The 21,571-nt window shown below is 38.8% G+C and overlaps 1 protein-coding gene across 1 annotated transcript in view; it reads left to right on the top strand.

Annotated features, from left to right (window-relative positions):
- Window positions 1–182: 182 nt before the first annotated feature.
- DOCK2 (dedicator of cytokinesis 2) overlaps window positions 183–21,571 on the top strand; it is a 157,358-nt gene continuing 135,969 nt past the window's right edge. Inside the window, exons 1-13 of the mRNA XM_032124540.1 lie at window positions 183–427; window positions 7,398–7,481; window positions 10,259–10,299; window positions 12,232–12,287; window positions 12,436–12,532; window positions 13,593–13,741; window positions 15,385–15,520; window positions 16,862–17,016; window positions 17,632–17,713; window positions 18,223–18,358; window positions 18,950–19,025; window positions 20,442–20,518; window positions 20,848–20,973. Coding sequence (XP_031980431.1) covers window positions 391–427; window positions 7,398–7,481; window positions 10,259–10,299; window positions 12,232–12,287; window positions 12,436–12,532; window positions 13,593–13,741; window positions 15,385–15,520; window positions 16,862–17,016; window positions 17,632–17,713; window positions 18,223–18,358; window positions 18,950–19,025; window positions 20,442–20,518; window positions 20,848–20,973 — 1,252 coding nt within the window. The 5' untranslated portion in view covers window positions 183–390. The remainder of the gene's footprint in view (window positions 428–7,397; window positions 7,482–10,258; window positions 10,300–12,231; window positions 12,288–12,435; window positions 12,533–13,592; window positions 13,742–15,384; window positions 15,521–16,861; window positions 17,017–17,631; window positions 17,714–18,222; window positions 18,359–18,949; window positions 19,026–20,441; window positions 20,519–20,847; window positions 20,974–21,571) is intronic.

Below are 21,571 nucleotides of genomic sequence, written 5' to 3' on the forward strand. Positions count from 1 at the left end.
TAGCCCGTGATCAGAGATTGTCGCTGCAGGCGGGCTTTGCACAGACCTGAAGTTCAGGGGTGGTGCCATACGGTCCTGGTGTGGTTTTGGTCCTTTTTTCATGCTTCTCTTTACTGCTGACATGGTGCAAGAGAAAGACCCGGTTTGGCATTCCCCTCCCCCATGACACTGGGGCACAATATCTTGAGTTGAGAAAAGAGGAAGGAAGCTCCGAGAGGCAGCAAATCTCACAGAGCCCTCGCAGCTGCCTCTGCCTGCTGCTCGTCCGAGGGCTGGGGAACGACGGCGCTTCCGGGGCCTGTGTTTGTCACCCACCTCCAGCTCTGCATCCCGTAAATCCTGGACTCCTTGGGGGTGGGCATCCTTCGGAGCCTCACGGATTCATGTGTGATGGCAAGATGGCACAAGACGGAGAAGAGTGGTGTGGGTAAGTAACTCAGGGAGCTGCCATTTCAGTGTTGTCTTTCTGTTTTCTGAGCAGGATGTGGGCAGGTGTTTTCTCTGGTGTGATGAGTTAACACTGTCTACTTTACCACGGTGGCTTAATTGAAAGGATCAACTTTGTACAAAGTTTTGACCTTTCAAACAGAATGGCATGAAGTACATGAGAGTCAGCCTTCCCACTCTCACAGTAATGCAGCTTTTGCCACCTTGGTGTGTTAGAGGCAGACTGAACAAATGATGTGTTGTATAATGTGCAGCAGCCAGAAAGTTATGGGGAACAAATGTAGGGGAAGGGGAATCCTGCAGTTGCTTCTGCAAGATTGTCACTTGTGGTCCCTGTTACAGAAAAAAACTGTGTTTGAGTTGGTAAGTAGTACTTTTTGGAAGGAAAGTAATCTTCTTAAAATGAATGATGTTAACTTGTATGGACTGAATTGCTGTTTAAAAAAAGCCTTAAAAAAGTAGGAATCAAAGCTAAAGCACTCGAAAGCTAAATGCTAGTTCTTAGTTATTAACCTTCTATATACTTCTGACAGAATTTTTTTATTTTAAGTAGGCCATAGTGTTTTGTGATGTGCATTAAAAACCCAACTGGCTGCATGAAATAAAATGTAACACCAAGGAATTTATAAGAGGAAAATAATGTCTTGTTCAACGTCCATGTGTAGCAGTAGCAGAACTGCAAAATGGAAGTAGCCTGTTCTGGTGGCAGTTTACATTACAAAATAAAAGGTGTAAATATTTTCTGTTTCCATTTTACATATCATAAAAAGCACCTACTTTTTGCCCTTGTAGTAGTCTCTGTGGTAGTTGAAAAGTTCAGCAAACCTCACATAGTAAAATCCATCTTGTGAAATACATTGCTTCAAAAACAAATGGCAATCCAGCAATGTTTGTTGTCCTGTCCAAAATAATATCATTTACTCTAGAGTAGGTCGCTGGGAAGAACTGACACTGCAAACCTGCTGGCACTTCCTTTCCCCTCTGCTTGCTCCCCTGCTGCTCTCACCTGTGAGCAGAGTGAGTTTGGTGTAAAATAGAATCTGGGCATGTTGTGTCCTGCCGTGTGGTGATGGTGCTACCACTTGCTGGCCCCACGGAAGTCCATTTTCTGGGTTAAAGAAGGGGTTTCTGTTAAACGTGTTAGAAAGCTCTTTATATTTGTATGTCAAAATCACAGTTGTAGTAGTGTCTGTGGTTTAGTGTGTCACAAAGGAAAATAAACAACAATCAATTGGACTTTTCAACAATATTAGAACAGTAGTTATGTAAGTGGTCATACATGTGACTTTATGGTAGGTTCCTTCAGTAAGAGCATTCTGTCTCTGTTTTTGCACAATTGCTTGAATTTAACAGATGAGTACAAATTCAACAACCTTTAGCTTATACCCAGAAGTTCCTTTTCTTAGCCAAACTGTTTGCTCACAGTTTGTCTTACTTTACCTTTATCTTGGAAACCAAGTGTATTCTTTCATTATATACATTGGTGAGAAAAATGCTCTTGCACCCCAGAATAATTAAAACAAGCAGCCAAACCCAAACAAGCATGTACCACCACGACTGGTTATCCTGTCCCATAAATTAAATAAATTTATGTTCTTTGAAGTTGGCAGGAAAATAGTGTAATTGCTGAATTTCAAGTAAATGAAACTTACGGAGTGGTGAGGCCTGGAAAAGGGGCATTGGCAGCTATGGTCACAAACAAAGAGGGTTTTGCATTTATGGTTGGTTGTAAGCATGCCTCCTGTGTCTGAGGGAGATGAGAAAAATGGGCAAACTTGAGTCTACTGAGTCATAAATTCTGTGAAAGTTGATGAGCTTTTGGAGTAATACACACTGGAAGCTTTTTGACCACATAGGGTTATTTTGTCTTCTGTGGTTTTGAAAATCTTTGGGTTTAAGTCTCTGATTACAAATCTCACGTTGAATTTTCAAGTCTCTTGTTTAGAAGTGTGCTTGATGCCTTCAGTTTATGCTGATCAGCAGAGTTTCAGTTTGAGAATATTGGGCCCATCATGCTTTGGATGAGCGGAGTACACTGCAGGGTAGGTCTGGGAGACCATGCCATCCCTTGATTATGGTAAATTGCACCTGTTGTGCCCACTTTTGTGTTTTACTAAATTAAATGGAGTGGTCCAGGTGGAAGATATTCAGCTTTGCACTTGGAAACTACAGTCCTGGTTTTACACATGAAACCTGTTCTTAGTCTTGCAGCATTCCCAGCCTAAATTTGTGTTATTCCTGTGGACTGGACAGGATGGAAGAGTCATGACAGGCTGGTGACTTTGGGTGGCAGTTTCCTCATGGAAAATCTTTGCCTTTGTCTCAGATGTTAAGCAAAGTTACAAACTGGTGAAATATTACGTTGCCATTCTAAACTCAAGCATCTGATTTACTCCTGCTGAATCTGAAAATGAATGTTTGTCCTTTTGAAGCAAAATTAGGGGGAGGAGTGGGGGACTTCTCTGAAGGTGTAGAAAAGCACATGCTCAGCCTGAGTGCACAGGGCTGAGACTGCCTTGTCCGATTTCATCTGCTGAAGTCCTTGGAAATTATTCTACATCTCTGAAATCTGAATAGATTGCGGTGTAAAGGAGCAGAGCTTTGTTCAGGGCAGGTTTCCTCCATGAAATGCACCCTCTGAACCCAGCAGACTGTTCCAGCTGCTTGGGAAACAGCAAAAGGCAAACTGAAACGGTATGAAGACAAAGCTGGGGAAATAATATTTTTATCCATGGTCTTTCATGAAAAGAAAAAATCACAGCTAAATATCCTTTCCTTCATAAAGAGTTCTAAGAAAAATGTCTGTGCTGTATTTTTATATGAGAAGGAAAAGAGTCAGAGACAATATCTTATATAACTGGTTTGGTATGTTAGAGCTTCCTGGTTCTTGTAATCCATACTGGCTTTATCGTGCCTAAGAAGGAAAATAAGTAGCTCAGGTCAGCTAAAACCTCCATCTGGCCCCAAGATTAAGCAAGTGAGGAAGTCTGTATTCAATTGTTTTCTGAGATAACAGCTCATTACCTGAGAACTGCAGAATTACCCTTTGAGCATTATTTGCAATAAATTTAATCAGCATCTAACGCTTAGGACAAGTCTCTGACCTGTGATTTTTCCCCTAGAACTGTACCCATGTTGTGGTCATTAAGGCACACTTGGTCTGTGAGATTTTAGGGGAGATCCTTAACTTGGAATACTGGAACACATTTTTTACAGGTTTCTTTCCAGAAGTCAAGAAATCCTGCTAGGACTGTATATTTTCACCTGGGGTTTATCTGTCTCCTTGCTGAATAATTTCACCCTGTTCTCATGAGAAGAAAATGGTAATTGAGCACCAAGAATCGATCACTTACGAGCACTTTACTACTCATAAAAGTGGAGCTGCATATTTTCTGCTGGCCATTTAAATTAGGAAAGGTTAACTGTTTTCTGTCTCCACAGCCACCCATCTATTCAAGAGTGTACACACATATTTATCTAGAGGGGGGAGTGTGCATATCAGATCCAACAGCTCTGGCTGCAGTAGATGAGTAGGAGTTAAATGGAAACAGAGGAATTTTCTTCAACCCTCAATTTTTCCCACTGGGATAGACACTGGTAGATGTCTTCACTCAAGCACTGGGTGTGAGGGTGACAGCAAAACCACACAGAAGCTGCTGAGAGTCACTGTCTGCAGCACGATCTGTTTGACTGGACTGGAAAGGATTCTCTGGGCACGCCTCAGGGACGTGATGGGAGTTGTTCCTGTCTTCCTGACGTGCAATTCAAAGCCCACCTGGGCTTGAATGGGGCTCAGTTTGGAAGGCTGGCTATGTCAGCAGTCTGACCCAGCATTTCCATGTGCTCTCTGAGCAGTATCGATGCTGCGGTGTGCTGGCCTTCAGCTCGTCTCCTGAGGGAGCTGAGAATCTCAGGGGCCTTGCACTGGGCTGTTTGTTTGCTGAGTCATGCGTGATGTGTGTGCTATAAAATTGCCACAGAGGTTATGGAGATCTCTAAAAAGACAGTTTTTATCCTTTGCTTGTTCAGGGGAAAATTTTCCACCTGTGTTCTCAGTGAGCTGTAAAGTCCCTATTTAGGAACACAGTCATAAAATTGGGGTTGCTGGGCATTCTCTGAGCCATCCTGGAAGAATCTGGCAGCACCTGTGTGCAGACACACTGCTGCTGGGAACACCTCAGCTTGGGGCTGAGGAGGGCATCTGCCACCCAAATCTCCCCCGCTAATCTTATTGCCATGACTTCAGTCACTCCTGAGGTCAGTAAGCGCTATTAGGATTTAGGGTGAATGCTGGGGTCTTCAAGCAGGTCGCTTTCTGTGCCTCAAGGATACTGAGACTCATGATACTGAGATACATGACTCATTTTTTATTTATGGTTGGGATACAGGCTGCCAGGGAGAGGAGCAGTAGGAAGGTTCTTCAGAGAGATTTGAAAGGCCTTTTATTTCTACTCACTGGAGAGTTTATTTTTTAAAAAGCCAACAACATGTTGTGAATATCCCACCAAAAACCTTGAATTCCACGTGGGGTTTTCATACACTATTTTTGAAGAGAAAAATGAGTTAAATGTTTGTGCACACATAATCCTGAGGATCTCAAAAGAGGGTGGAGGAAAGGGAACCCTCCTTTTGGATGGTGAACTCTGAGGTGACACTCACAGATACAGGAGGGTCCTGGTTTGTGAGGGAAATGACATCACTTACAGCTGACAGAAAACATAACTGGATATAATAGTCAAATTTTCATTCACAGTAAATAATTAAAGCAATAGCAGATGTGATGGTTAAGCTGTCTGGTGCTGTAGATAAGACCTATGGATGTAGCTGATGGTGTTGGGTTATTTGTTACATTTTTTGCAAAGTACTTTGGGAGGTGGTTTATCACAAAAGGTGTGGGTAGGTCTGTAGCCTAAAACTTTGTAGAGGGATTTTTTAAACTCATCCTACCAAGCAATCCAAGTTCTACAATAAGATCTTTCTTGTTAAGTTTCCACTTACTCATTTAGAAATAACCAAGATGGTATAGCCACTTCCGTTGCCAGTTTGTAACTGCATTTTTCAATACATTCAGGGCTGTTAAATGAAGTTTTAAGAGAGCAAAACCGAAATGCAATGTAAATATATGACTCAGTAATTTGCATCTATATTTTGAGACAGCTACAACTAAGTAGAGCAGCACGTATTTTGAAATCTAAAATATTTGCTGGTCAACAGTAGTCTTGATCTCCATGGACTTTTGAGGAAAATAGTATTAAGAGCATGGGAATGCACACACATCCCCCACCTCCCAAACACTCCAGGCAAATGTCTCTTGAAATGTCATGATAACTTTTCAGGGTTGTTTGCCATCCTTCACTTATGGAAAAGAGACCTGTCAGAATAGAATTACACATGTGTTATGCTACATAAACTCAATTTTGTGTTGGGCTAAGGCAGTTCCAAGGAAGTGTTTTCAAGATTCTCTTGAATCAATGGCTGAATCTGGGCAGCAGAGCCTCACTTCAAAGTTATACTTCTTTAACTCCTCCCCATATGTTGAATGATTCAAGCCTTGCTCTCCCCACTCAGGAGGAGGAACTGCTGGGAACCTCTTCATGTCAACAAAAAAGAATTTATTCTTGGTCCAGTAAGCCTCTTCAATCTGAAATTCCTTCTAATTTCTGTTCCAGAAATATAACAAATATAATGATGGCAAAAGAGACATAATTTATGGAATACTTGTAAAGGGAAGAGGATGAATCTATTTAGCTCTACATTCCTACTTTAGGCATTTTCCTGGAAGGCAATTTATTTTGAGACTTTAATAATTTAAGCAAAATAAGTAAAATGTTTAAATAAAATGTATCATTATACATGTTGACCTAGCAGAGATGAACATCCTGCTTTAGAAACCTGGAGAGGGGAGCAGAAGGAATGCAGGAAGATGCTGAAGGTAGACTCTGCTTTATAGATCAGCTTTCCCTCGCCCAAACTACTTCAGGTTTGGTTGCTGTGTGTGGCTGGATGGGGACACTGCCGGGAGCCAAGGTGGAGCTCTGCTGACTGACACATTTCCTGCACACCTGGGGTCACCTTTAGCAGCCTGTTCCCACCTGCGCAGTTTAATCGGGGGATCAGCTGTTTGTATTTAATCAGTTTCCCTGTGTGATTGTAGCTTCAATAAGCACTTCTGCTCTAATTCTGTTGTAGAAATTTGTAACCAAGCCCAGAAAGAAAAAAAATTTACAGAGGCACGGTTAGCATAGGAGCCCACATCCTGTAGCCCTGGAACGTAACTGGTGAAGAGGCTTATTATCTTGAATTCTCTCTGAAACTTTGCTGTTTCTTAACCACATGTAGATAAGTTTCTGATTAGAACACTTTTAAAATCCCCTGCTCCTGTGTTCTATTCAGAGTCATACAGAGAATACAGAAAATTATGAAACTTGGTACTGTTTCCATATGAAACACAGTTTCACGTTAAATTAAAGCATCTAAACCCAGGAAAGAAGTCAGTAAATTTAGTTTTTACAGGCATCTCTGTGCCCTTTCATGCCAGTGTAACTATAAATTTCGATAACTCTGTGCTTAAATCCTTTGGGCCAGTAGACAAACAATTCCCCAGCACTATAATTGTGTGTTTATCAAAGACCTGTATCTAAACAGTGCTCCTAAATCCTGTGCAGAGCAGTGCTGATCAATAGCTGGTGTCCCCATGCTTGCTGAGTTTTCTGTGGGGTTGGTTTGTTTGGTTTTTGTTTTCAGCACTGGCCATTTTCACCATCTTCCCATTCTCACAAGAGATTATTTAATGGTGACAAATGGAGCTTCTGGATAGAATTATAGTTCTGTTTGTCTAGCCTAGTGTATTTATCCCAGTATCCAAACCTTAATAACCACGTCTGGTTTTCAGTTAAACTGTAGTGTGTGGCTGTATTGAAAAATAGTGTTTTCATCCTTTGATTTTCCAGCTATATACAGTTTCAAAGGCACAAAGATACAACACCTTTCTCTACAGATTGGTGATGTGGTCCATATCCTGGAGTCCTTTGAAGGTAAGTCACATTTCTCATTTCTTTGTGAATAACATATTCCTTTCACCTCACAGCAATTCCCTGTACTACATTGGTAGCTGTCTAATCCTCTTGTTTTTAGTGGTGGTGGTCTATTTTGAGGAAGAACGTGATCTTTTCTGAAGAGCCAAAATTAGACATATTACAGTACATGTGGTTTTTTGGGAAGCCTTTACCAAATGAGGAAGTCATCAAGGTGAATGTAGAGTTCATGAAGTTTGTGCCAACTTGTGATGTACCTCATGGAATTTACATTAAATTTGATTTAAGATTTAAAGGAGTAAACTTTTTGCCTCTAAACTAAATGTTGGTTGCTAGGAGATACTCAGCACCCTCATCCTGTTGTACAATGAGGAAACCCAGTTAAAGAAATCTGAGTGTCAGCATGATAGAAACAGTTCTGAAGGCCATCCAACTGATTGAACATGTTAAGCAGCAGAACTCCAAGTCAAGTCATGCACGATGGACAGCCAATACCTTCACAATCCCACTGATTCTCTGCAAGTCTCTGCAAGACAGAGCTACTGAGGTTTCCATTAGTATATAGCACAGAGGGTGGAGTTACTACTAACTCAGCAGCTGGGTATCTGCAAATGTCACTGTGAGAGTGATTTCAGTTTGCAGTGATGCTCTTGACCAGGCCAAGAGTTTTTTAAAAAAATTGCAAACTGCTTAAAGCTTTGAAAAACATAGTGTGAAATTATCTTCCTCAACCTACTTCTGCTGATAGAACATGTGTCTGTGGTATCTTATTAACTGTACTTATGTTAAAGAGAGAGGCCAATTGCTGCCTTACGCAGTGGCAGAGACAGCTCAGTGTTGAGACATTTGGTTTGTTGTGGTCACAAAGTGCAAACACTCTGATGCTGTTTGAACCCAGCCTTTTCCACCACACAGAGCTCTAGGCTGTTTTGTCAGGAAACAACAAAGGATTTGAGGGAGGAGCACCTGAAAAACCACATTTACAATGTACTGGAGCACAAACCCATAATTATTTCTCTTCTGTTTGTAAGATTAAGTCAATATCTTTAAGCATCAGTGAAAACATTGATGTCACTCAGCAGCCAACAGTCACAATGATTCCTGTCCTCTCCTAAAAAACGTAAGGTCTGCACAATTCTTTAAGCCTCTATTCTAAACATTTTGGCTAAGAACAAAACACACAGACAAACCAGAAACCTCCTCATTCCTGTATTGTCTATTAGTTGCAGAAATAGCATTTCAGGCTTCTGATGCCTGTGGTACATTTGTTGTCAGCCCAGCCTAGTGAGTTGAGTGCTGATCTTATGGGGTTATTTTTTGTCTAAAAGTCTTTTCTGAAACCCCTGCCCTTGACATGCTCTGTCATGCCTTGCTTTATGAAATATGTTTGTCAGTGAAGAAGTGGAATCCTTCTCACTGTGCGAGTGAAGTTCATATTTCATCAGATATCTTCAAAATATGCTGCCAGCTGCAGCTGGCTAGTAACCAATGGTGACAGGATTCTTGCCGTGTTCCTTTTATGTCCTGTTTTAGTTGGTTTTGCATGGACAAAATTTATGCACGGAGCATACATGTGCTGTCACAGCAGATGGGGTGAAACCAATTTTACACACTTGGTTGTAAATTGAGACTATGTGCAAATAATTCAATTTTAGCAGTAAGATGGAATTTTATTGTTGAGAAAACACTGGGGGAAAAAAGAATCCCGGTGCAGAAAAACCTAAAAGAAATATGTCCTGAGTTTTTCTTTGAGGTCAGCAATCATCCTGTGACTTTTAGCATCACCTTTCTGACACTACTGTTTGGTGTTTGGGATTTATTTTTATTATTTTATGCTTTGCTTGCATGGCTGCGATACCTGTGATAGAAATGGTGAGAGAGAAAGGGTGATAACAAAGACATCACCTTTGTTCATGAAATTACAGTTAGAAAATGTATGCTTTTAGTCATAAATTCTTTCTATGGGATGAAAAAAAAAAGTAGTATTCAACAGTTAAACATTGATTCTCTGCAGGTGATTTTTCATGATGGGGTGTGCGCATGATGTGGCCCCAGATCTGATTTAGGAAGGTTGAACTCTGCTTTTTATGCTTTTTGTAGTTTATTGAGACTTAACTGTGGAATAGGTGGAGCAAAGCCTGAATTAATTTTTAGCTTTCCATTACTGCAATTCTGTACTCCTGTCTTTTGGAAGGGCTTTCTAGTTACAAATGGAGCAGAAGCCAAATAATAACCCTGAGTTTTCTTGAGATTCCAACTTGAATTTACACCAAGAAGCTGCTTATTATGGTTGAGTCCAAAAGCTAAAATTCCTCATAGCAGAAAAATGACTTAGTCTTCTTGAAGGAAATTGAGTGTGTAACAACCATGTGCTCTATTGGATTAATACTGGGCCTGGAACACAGGAAGAGCTTCATGGGCTATCCAGGGGCAATCGTGGCTGAGATAGGTATTTAAGGATGTGCACATAATTACTTTGCAATACAACTTATTCTACCATTTTAATGTGAGCATGGGGTGTTAAAATATGTGTACAATTATCTGTACTTACTGTGCAAGGTTTGAAAGCAGACAATACAATCATATTTGATAATATGCAAGTCATGCTTAATATAATCCCTGCTATTCACTTTAATCTATGTATGTTTGAAGTAACTGTTAATTCTTACAAATAGTATGCTAGGTATTTTTTATGTGAAATAAACCCCATGACTTTGTTGTGTGCTTTATAATGCGTGGGTTTTTTTGTCATACCAAGTTATCTTTCTCCCTTTTAGATTGGTACAGGGGTTACCTAGTAAGATACAAAGGAGCAGAGGTAAGATCACACTGTTCATTCCTATGAGACTGTTTTTAAGGAGTCAGCTCATGAATTGGGGTTTTTGACTATCTCTGCCTAGATAGTCCTGATCTCTCTGGTCTGATCTCTCAAGTCAGCTATTGCCACTCTTTCCTTTCAAGATGAGAAAAATGATCAGCATTCATCCTGGACAATGTTGGTAAATAGAAGTGAGGGCTGAGAAAAGCAGATCGATGAAGAAGAAATGACTGTGACTTCAGGTTAATGGTGTTGAAGACACCATTTGAATTGAATTTTGAAATAATTTGCTGCTAGATGTGTTTGTTTCTGTACTTTTCCAAGGATTCTTTAGGCTACAAACAATATAAACAACTTGTAGGAGGCTTAAGTTCTTAAATATCTATAATGTACAAAAATAGTATTAATTTTTTTAAAAATCAATGTTCTTAAGCCCAAAAATGGAAAGCCACAGAGGAACAGTTTTTACCCTAGGTATGATGACTCCTGAGTTAAGTAGCAAGAAAATTACTTCTTAATTTCAAATGCACTTTTCCGGAAGAAAAGCATTTTTGTTTGTAACTTGCTCTTAGTATAAGACTCTTTTTTTAGGGAGCAGCAATGCAAATGCGTTAAAACACTATGCCTGTGTTTCAATTACTCCTTTGACATTTCTTTTGACTAAAAGTTTTATTACCATTTATTCTATATAAGATTTCTATTTTAATCAATTAAAATTTAGCCTAAAACTAAAAAGGGAAAATATTTACCAGAACTACACTTCCTTTTAACTAATTCTTAATTCCTAATATTGCTAAAAGGCTTCAAGATCAACATGCATAACATGCTTTAAGAAGTATTATTAATTTCATGTACTAAGATACCACTAAATTTACCATTAGTGTGACCTTCTTCTTTTACTTTGCTACTTCACAGACTTTTTTAGCTTTAATCTTAATGAAGAAAATGTGGAAGTGATAAGACATGATTGTGTTCTGATTAAGATCTAGTGCTTAAAAGAAAATGGTTATAAAAGAAGCAATCTAATTCGGAGAAAGACTTTGTAAAGTAGCACATTTGTTATTGAATTATTGTGGTACTTGAGGTACCACGAGTGAGTTATTGAATAGAGAAGAATCCAGGAAGAATCTAGTTAATTACCAAGATGAGATTTGCCAGTTATGGGGAGGATTGTCATGGACAGAGTGATTGTCAAACATTCCTTTAATCATAAAGGATTAAACTTTGGCTTAAGACATTTCAGCTTTTGTAGAGCAAGAACAGGTCACATTAGAACTTTTTCTCTGGTGACAAACCATTTGTTTTCTACACAGGTCAGTTAAAATAGATGTTGAGAATGTCATGGAACCTGGTGCTTTCTTGGCTACATCTTGCTGGGCATCTCTGCACAGCCCTGGGGAGCAGAAAATGAGACTGCAATCTCAGCTGCAGTGGGGCCACACAAATCTGGGAAGGCTGAGAGTTTATGGCTTTACTGTCTCCCTTCCTCATGCATTGCAAATACTTTTATCAGTATTCAATGATCCTACATCAGTCTTTCTTCTTTGCTTTGATAATCAAGTTGATCTCTAAATTAGATTGTGTTTTTGTCTATGAAAGGGGAATGTATGAGATGATGCACAGACAAAATGTTTCTTTACTGAATTTAATCTGTATTTTATTATATTATATTTAATTGAACTGTTTTCTGGGGTGGAAAATGGTGTTTCTTATGAAGAAAGATGCCTATGCAGTCTATTTGCAGAGATATAACAAAATTTCTATTATTTGTCTGTCAAATAGAAATGCATCCATCTGGACAGAAACTAAATAATCAGCAGTTAATTTGGGTATTACAGTTTGTCATTACAGTTTATGTTCATACTCATGGTTGTTACCCCAGTGTTCTTGGAGAATAAGTGTGGATTTCTGATTTTTCTTCTCCTTCAACAGGGAATATTTCCTAAATCCTTCATCCACATTAAGGAAGCTACTGCTGAAAAGAAAAGGTATTGAATTTATCTGTTTTATTACATTATTGAGCTTGTCTGCTAAAGAATGAGTTTTAAGGCATTTATGTTCCTCACCCACAGTAACTATAGTACACATCCATGAAATGCAGACACTCTTTGTGATAAGTTTCCTTCTCTTTCCTAGACATACAGAAAATGTCATACCTGCTGAGATTCCCTTAGTCCAAGAAGTTACCACTACTCTCTGGGAATGGGGAAGCATTTGGAAACAGCTCTATGTGGTAGGATGCCATTTGTTGCTTGTTAGTCAGTTCTATTTATGCCCTCTGGAGTCTTGTTCAAATTAATGTCTTTTCCTACGTTCAGGGCAGGGTCTGGGTGGATTTAAGAAATTGCTTTCTCACTACTAAGATTTTCTTCAGTGGCTTTAAATGCCTAGTGGCTTTAAATCTAATTCAGCCATCAGCCTTGGACTGGATGATCTTAAAGGACTCTTGCAACCTGAATGATTCTGTGGTTCTGTAAAGGGAAAGCTGACTTCCTGCTGAGGAGTGGTGTAACTTCATGCCTTTGTTTCAACCTTGAGTATCCTGTGCATGATAAATTTTTCATAATTTTGATTTGTAGCATTGAAAATTTTCCAGATAGGAGTATAAAAGATAACTGGGATGCATTTGAAAAGATTCATGATGCTCTTGGAATGCTAGAACAGAAGTTCTTCAAGGGTTACTGGAAGCAAGTAGCTATCAACAGTTGGAGATTTCAATAATTGTACTGAGTGTTCCAGGATCCCAGCCACTGGATTTTGCTTTTTCTCTGTTGGGGAAAAGCGGTCTTGAATGTGCTGTAGTTTTCTGAAACACATCACTTGTTAGTCTTCTTGATTAAGTCAACAATGAAAACCCTTCTTTATTTTCAGTGAACGACACTAGAATTGCTTTAGTGACCTCTGTGTATTCTCTCATTTTTCTCTTAAATGTGTTAATACCACAATAAAGTGTTGTTGTTCCCATCAGTATCTCATACAGAAGTTAATTATTTTTATAATTTTTTCTCTTGATGAGAATTTGTTAAGGAATTTTAAAACAACACAATTAAATAAAACAAAAATAACATAATTCCCTATCCTAATACAGACTGCTTAAATTTCGTGTCATTTCTTTATGATCACATGGGATATTCTGTCCTTAAGAATTTGTGGGATGAGACATCATTATTTTACCTACTTATTGTTCCTGCTATCATTTAGCATTAAATATGACATGTAGCCTTTAGTTGTCAAGACCATAGTTTCGCTTCAACTCAAAGCCTGAAACTATTGAGGTTTTTTTTGTCTCCTAGACAAATAAGAAAGCCCGGTTCCAGCAGGTGCAATCCATGATGTATGACTTGATCGAGTGGCGGTCACAGCTTCTGTCGGGGACTTTGCCAAAAGATGAGCTCAAAGAACTCAAACAGAAAGTCACATCCAAAATTGACTATGGTAACAAGTAAGCGGCCTACATTACTTCTGGAAAACGTGATTTATTCTGAAGCACATCATCAAAGAGATGATGATAAAGTTTTCATGTTTAAAGGTTTGGAATTCAAAAGTGTGGTTCATATTCTTCCTTTTCAGACTTCCCCCTGTTACTCCTGGGCTGGTGGTGGATACTGTGATGAGGCTTTTCATAGCAAATGGTTTTTCAAAATATTTTTTCTTAATTATAAATACATGTGCTTGTCTATCGGGAAGATTTGAGATCTGGCCTCTATGTGCATGTGTCACCAGCGTGCTTGGGGCCCAAAATTTGTCCATCTGTCACAAACGTGGCCTGTGTCCAGTAGTGTAAGTGACCCTCAGTAGTGGTGCTGGCAAACTGTACTAAGTCTGCAAACAAATGCATCCACACCCACACCCAAATCTGTAGGGAATTTCCAGGCAGAACTCTGGTTCTGATAATAGAAGTGAAACTACCAGGGGCAGAATAGTGATTTGACAAGATGTCTTGTCTGCTCCCTGCCAGTAAAAAGCCACTGCAACACAACATATTTTTTGGCAGAATTGTGGGATTATGTGAGGTCAGTGGTGTTCTACCATCTGATAAGGGGGGAGAGAGAGAGAGGAAGCTTGGTAAAAAACCTTCACAATATTATTTTTACAGGCATTAGAATCTGCTTATAAACTGTGTTTCGCTATTATAAGTGACTGTGGTTGCTGTGGCCTGAAGGCCTCTATGAAGCTGAAAGTCTACAAATACTGGTGGCTACACATACAAAATGACCACAGGGTGTTCTGAAACTCTTAACTTGTTCACTGTGATTTGGATGCAAATTTGTAATAAATTGTATTCATTACAGAGCACACTGTGGAATACATGTATCCTACTGCACTGTGTGGAGCTCAATGCTCACTCAAAACCAGAATTTACTTTGAAGTGCTCCAATCAAAGAAGCCCAGCTGTGATTAAGACAAGATTAATATTCATTTGCTTTCAGACTTTTGTTTTCTTATATTCTTTCTGTATTATGAGACAGTAAAGTGTTTCCTTTGGAAGAGTAGGGGTGAAGAGGATGTTTAAAATTATTTGGATCACAAGCTGGATGGTGTTTTTAAGCTCCTGAAAGTGTGGGGTTGAGTTGTGTGGTGTGAAAGAAACTTGCCAGACTGTGGAGAAGAAATAAAGGGGAAATTACAATGAAGGCTGAGGGGGTCACTGTGGGAGAGGGAAAAAAAGAGTGACAGGGAAAAAAAGGCATGATTTGTATGAGAACAGGGCAGAAGAGAGCAGAGTTAAGTATTGGGACAGAAAGGGTAAGAGAGCAACATAAAAGCAGAAGGTAACAGAAGACTCTACACATCTTGATTACAAATGTTGAGTTGTAAAGCTGAAAGCAATGAAGACTGCCTAAAAGTCATTGAATAGGGTGAAACTATTCATGTGAGAGGCATTTCAATGCTTTGGTGACATTACTGTAAATTCCTAAATATTGTACAGCAGCTTAAAGAAGAATCATGGTATGTAGTTAGATTTTTCTTCAGTTTTGCATATATAACTTTAAATCTTTAAGTGCCTCCTTGTTTGTTACATTTCTAAGCTTTCTTCATATAGAAGGAAATAACCCTACCATTATGCCTTTCACATTTTCACAGAGTACTTGAGCTAGACCTGATAGTTAGAGATGAAGATGGAAATATCTTGGATCCAGATAAAACCAGTGTTATCAGCCTGTTTCATGCGCATGAAGAAGCGACTAATAAAATCACTGAGCGAATTAAGGAGGAAATGGTAGGAATGACTGGCTAAACTTCGTTTCCTTTGCTAAAATCCAAACAAAAACTAGTCTAAGGGTTGAAGGATGGAATCAAAATTTGGTGGAAACATTTTTCTCTGACTTAAGAGCAGATCTACAGACTTCTGTTATAAATAAGGCTAAGCCTCAAATTGAATTGCTTTTGTGCACTGGATTTGGGCTGTGGGCTGGGCTGAAAGCTTGTGTCTAAAGCTGGTTCTAAATCCATTCTGAATTCATATATGGAAATATGTCTCTTCACTCCATCCATGGACTACTCAACAGGCTGAATTGCATAGTGAATAGTTACACACTTGGAGGTCAGGCTGCAAACCAGGATTGACCACAGCTTGCTTTCACAAGGTCTTGTGACTGCACTGGTTGTTTTCTAAGTGTTGCTGCTTGCTAGTTAGTCTGATGAAGTTGAAGAATTTAAGCTCACTGAAGAGGAACTAGGGTGAACTCAGCATAATCTTGTGGACACCAGAAGTTCATGTGCCAAAGCAAAGCTGACAAGTGCATAAATTAAATCTTTTTAAATGTAAAGCAGGTGACTACACTTCCTCGACCTTTTGCAATATGAAATCTCTGCAGGGATTTGTAGGCCTCTTTGGTTCTTTTCTCCATTTATGAGAAAGTAAACTGTAAAAAAGCAAGTAAAACACTTAACAGAAAATAGTTGGTTTGTCATGACACTTCAGTAACATGACAAATCACTGGAAAACGTCTTGTAATTAACTGACAATATAAGGAAAATTAAACTTGGGAGTCTGTGATAGACCGTGGTGGCTTATTTTTAAAATAGAGAAAACAATGGGTTTAGAAGTGTTAAGAAGCTGCTTCTTGGTGGTTAAGATGGAAGGTAGGTAGAATTCAGGAGCCTATTTTTGAGTCAGTGAACCTGCTCACCTCTGTCCTGATCTCAGAATGTTATTTGCTTCCTCTTCAAAGAGACTTCATTTTGCTATTGCTTCTAGCACACTGAGAGCCCACTGTGGTGTGGATCACAGGCCTTCTGCTATGGCTTACTGTGCTCAAAAATGTATTCTTTCAGGCTTGTAGGCTTGTCTCTGTGCTGACATCTTGATACTTGCCCTTTTCTTTAAGACTGGTGAGAATATTTCCCCCTTTACATCATTGCCTTCTGGCTGAAGGACTGGCCTAAGGCATGGCAGTCATAGAAGAGCTCAAGGTGGAAGAGAATTATGAGAATTATTGAATCCAAATCCCTGCTCTCTTTTTCAACTATTACATATACTAGCAAGTGAAACTGCTTGTAGTATAGCATCATTTCAATTCATGGATTGTTATTGACTGATTTTCCTCCTCCTGAGTAGTCAAAGGATCAACCAGATTATGCATCGTACTCCCGAATGTCTTCATCTCCCACCCACAGCCTGTATGTCTTTGTGAGAAATTTTGTTTGCCGAATTGGAGAGGATGCAGAGCTCTTTATGTCACTCTATGATCCACAGAAGTCAACAATTATAAGGTAAAACTTCTTCCTTTGACTGCAGAAGAGTAGCAAGTAAAACAGGCCAAAATGAATTAAAATAATTGCCAATGTGCTATAACAATATAATAATGCAAAAAATATATAAATAAAAGGAAGGAAACCAAAAACAAAGTGAAGCATTAACAGATCTTGTTGCTGGTTGCTACTAAAGGATTCTAATTTTCCTAATATTTTCATAGGTAATTCCTGGATTGAACATTTCAGAAGTTTGGAAAAGCCTGAGCCCATTTCAGATTTAAGAGATTGTTCTAGATGGGCAATATTGTGGTGTTTGGAATAAAGTGCGGAGGGGGGGAGGGGAGTGAAAAAAAATTAAATTTATAAATTTCTGGGTAGATTAAGATTCTGTTGAGTATTCCCATAAAACAGACTATGATGATGGTAAGCTTGCCTCAAAAAAGTGCCCGTTTGTGTTATGTTTAAGTTACTCTTTTAAAACTTACTGTTGATACTTGTATAGTGTTTTTCTTGCCATTTTAGTCTGGTCTTAGATTTAAACCATCACCACAGACTGCTTGTTATGCAACTTTTGTACTGTGTAAAGGGAGAATTTAAAATCACTTGGCAGTGAGATATTTATCTTCCAAACAGTGAGAACTACTTGGTGAGATGGGGGAGTCGAGGCTTTCCAAAGGAAATTGATATGCTCAACAACCTTAAAGTGGTGTTCACAGTAAGTGTTTCCCAGTTTACTGCCCTTTGTATTTGCAAGTGAAATTGTCTCTTCTCTGTGGTCACTGCCAGACCTTGTAAAGAGTGAGCAAGATGAAGAGAGAAGCAGAGGTAATCTTAGAAACAGAGCAAGATGACAAGTTATGAAGCTCTTCAAGGCAGAAACAATGTTTCAGTGGCCTTTCTTGAAATCAGTTTCCTGCCTCATGAATTTCTTGATGACTTGATTTATGTGTTTTTATCTGCTGTATCTCTTGATTGTTATTCTCTCTATTTACCTTACCTTTTTTTTTTTTAAACTTTAAACTGTCAGTCTTTTTCATCCCTTTGTTGTGCTCAGGTTTTTTTGTTTGTCGAGTTTTTGGGGGGTTGTTTGATTTGGGGTTTTATTGTTTAATTTTTTTTCCCATCGATTGTTAAGGTTCAGTTTATTACTGGAGGTCCTGTTTCAATTTCACAACTTGATTTTTCCCCAAGTAACACTGTGATTCTTTTTTGTTTCTGTCTTAGGATCTTGGAAATAAAGACCTTAGCAGAGACAAAATTTATTTAGTTTGCCAAATAGTTCGAGTGGGAAGGATGGACCTGAGAGACAGTAACTCAAAGAAATACACACAAGGGCTCCGGCGGCCTTTCGGAGTGGCAGGTACCTGGTGTCTCCTGTGCTATGGCTGAATCAAGACAGCAGTGGTTTTTGCCAGCTCTGGACTATTAAAATCTCTACCAAGACATGTCAGAATACACAACAGCTCTATCAGTTTTTTCTATACTTTTTCAAGTCTGTAAAGACTGCACCTATATTTAGTTGCAGTAAAACTAAACTGAAATACACCTGCATTTTAGTTCAAGTCAGAAATACGCTTTTGAATTTAATTTCCTAATTATTCATATAGTGCCAAGGTGTGTGAGTGAAAGCACACCACCAGTTTAATAATAGATTCCCTTGCAGATGAAATAAAGTCAGAAATTATGTCCCAAAATCGCCACCAAAGCTCTGATACCTGTATTCATAAGTTTATACTAAAACTGGTCTAAATTCTCCCTCTCTCTTCACAGCAGAATGTTGGTAGTGTGGACTTTGCACTAAATGCTCTGCTCCACAAACCTACCCCCACTGGGCTGCACTGCTGCTGATGAAAAATCTACACTTACTTGAGGCACGAGAACATTGATAGATAAGACAAGCTATTCTGAAGTGCTTTTATATGTTCTGATGATTTTTCTTTTGTTCTTCTAGTCATGGATATTACAGATATCATAAAAGGAAAATCTGAAAGTGATGAAGAAAAGCAGCATTTCATTCCCTTTCATCCGTAAGAGCATCATAGATATCTTTTTTTATATGAAAAAAAATATTTATTTATCCATCTTTTTGGCTGTAATTATCTGTGAAAGGTTAAAGAATAAGAGAGTTTTCCTTAAACAATTTTGTGTTGTGATAGTGCTAAATATTTAAGTATGACTTCAAAAGGCATTTAAGACTTGCAGGGGTACCACAGCACATTAGATTAATGCATAATTCCATGAATGTACTCCTTCAGACAGCTGATACTAATGCCTTTTCCTGGTCTTAAAATCAAGAGTCAAACACGGTTAGAAGGGGAAAAGGGATTTTACCTTGGGATTTATTTTAAAGCTCTTTAAGTGCACACGTCCAGGTCAAATGCACCTCCATCCACGCTGCAAGGCACACCCCCAAAAGATCTGGTATAACATTATAGGTGTTACTAATTAGCAGATCTATCAAAAATTCCCCAATGAGAGGCTCGAATGAGCCCCTCTCCCCAAGGAGCCTTCTCCTGTGTGGTTCTATCTTACAGAATGTGTTTTGGAGAGGACCTTGGGGTCTGGGGCACACTGATCCCCAGCTACGAAGCTTCTAAAATGTTGAGTCTCTCAGCTTGACAAACAAGTCCAAGAATGGAAGCAAAAGTACTAAGAATAGAGAAGATGTAAAAAAGTAGAAAAGAAAAGGCAGAAAATCCTCACGGTGTCAGTACCAGGTCTGATTTCCTACACCCAAGTCAAATAGTTACAAGTACTCAACAGCAGGCTTTAAAAGCAAGGATAACTACTATTTTATGAGCTTGGTTCTGTTCTGAACTTGAGAAAAATCTGAGTAAAAACTATGTTCCCTTTAAAAAGTAATAGAATTATCATATACTATCTTCAAAAGAAATGCCAGAACAGCTGCCTGAAAATGTGATGCTCACAGATCAAATGCAGATACCAGTGGAAATACTGGAAATAACTCTGTGTGCCCTACATAGCACTGCTGCTATGTACTATGGAGGGTAAATAAATTCTGAAAGACCCAGGTATGACACACTGGTTTATTTTTTCACTTGTTTCCAATTTGACCCAACATGTTTGCTATGTGAGAATTTGCTTCTAAATTCAATAGTAGCCGATAAAAATTCCAAGTTCATTTATCTGGTTATTTGTCAGGGAAAGTGGACTGAGCTGGAGTGGCATGTTGGTGAGTGCATTCATATTGTCACTGTCACAAAACACCTTTCTTGGTGGTTGGCTGAATCTTTTTCACTTCAGTGTACGCACAACTGAACGTGAGTGGGCTGCAACTTGAGTGAGAGATAATAAAAAAATACCGAAAGTAAAACAAGAAGGCAATACTGCAAAGACTGAGGCTGTTTGTCACTTATGTTCTAAATGGTGTCTGATATATTTAGCACTTAATTCCTGAGCAGACACTGCTGTTTCTCTTGCAGGGTAGTGGCAGAGAATGACTTTTTACACAGTCTCCTAAACAAAATCACTGCATCAAAAGGAGACAGTGGTGGACAAGGTAAAGTATCTTTTTATTATTTTTTTTTTAAGTAACACAGTATTTTTGTGAAACTTTATTTTATGTTGGAGCTGTAGGACCACCATGGAGGTGGGTCAACTTCGAAGCTGGAATTGAGGAACCATGAATTTGTTACAGAATCTTAGGGGCTATTTAAATTAGTAGTGGCAGTTTTACATTATAGAGCTTTTACTTTCATCTACAGGAAGTGGGAAAAGTGAATTTTTATTCCTGTTTTGGTGGGTAGAAGAGGCAATCATCTGAAGACAGATTTTTTTTTCCCCCCTACCAAAAATGTAATCTCTTTTTCCTTTTTTTGCACATGATAGGTCTGTGGGTAACTGTGAAAATGCTGGTTGGAGATGTGATTCAAACTAGAAAGGATTACCCACACCTTGTAGACAGAACCACCGTTGTTGCTAGAAAGCTGGGATTCCCTGAAATAATCATGCCAGGTAGGAGGTGCTTTGTTCTGTAATAGGAATGGATTTCTTCTCATTCTTTATGTTAATAAGTATCAGCTGCTGCCTTACTTATTTCTGTAATGGGTAACTCAGAGGCCCCTTAGAATTCATGCAGGGTAATTTTTTTCCAATATTAGAGGCTTATATAAAATTGTGAAATCCTTGGAAAGTTGTTGCTCATACTTAAACAGGAAAAATAAAATCCAGACAGTGAGGGATAAACCTATCTCCTTGTACATAACTTTCTTATCCTGTAAGTAGATTAGGGTGGATGTCACTTGAATTTTAAATTAACCTTGTTTTCATCGTAACATATTGCTGTCCTTAATAATAATAAAAAAATGAATTTGCAATATCTTGATTTCATTTGTATTTATGACAAGATATTTTTCCAACAGAAATCACTCACAGCCTGTTGTGCTCGTTTTTAGAAAACAAATAACCAAAACCTCCCTCGCCCCAATTCAAATAAAATCTCGAACCTTTTAAAAGTCATATGAATTAATTCAGAAGAGAAAATTAAAATATGAAGCTCCCTCTAGAAAGAGAGCTGTGTATTTGGGGAAAGTTCCTGATGGGATCATCCAGC

The sequence above is a fragment of the Corvus moneduloides genome, chromosome 15 (assembly GCF_009650955.1).
Source record: "Corvus moneduloides isolate bCorMon1 chromosome 15, bCorMon1.pri, whole genome shotgun sequence".
In the NCBI taxonomy this organism is placed as follows: domain Eukaryota; kingdom Metazoa; phylum Chordata; class Aves; order Passeriformes; family Corvidae; genus Corvus; species Corvus moneduloides.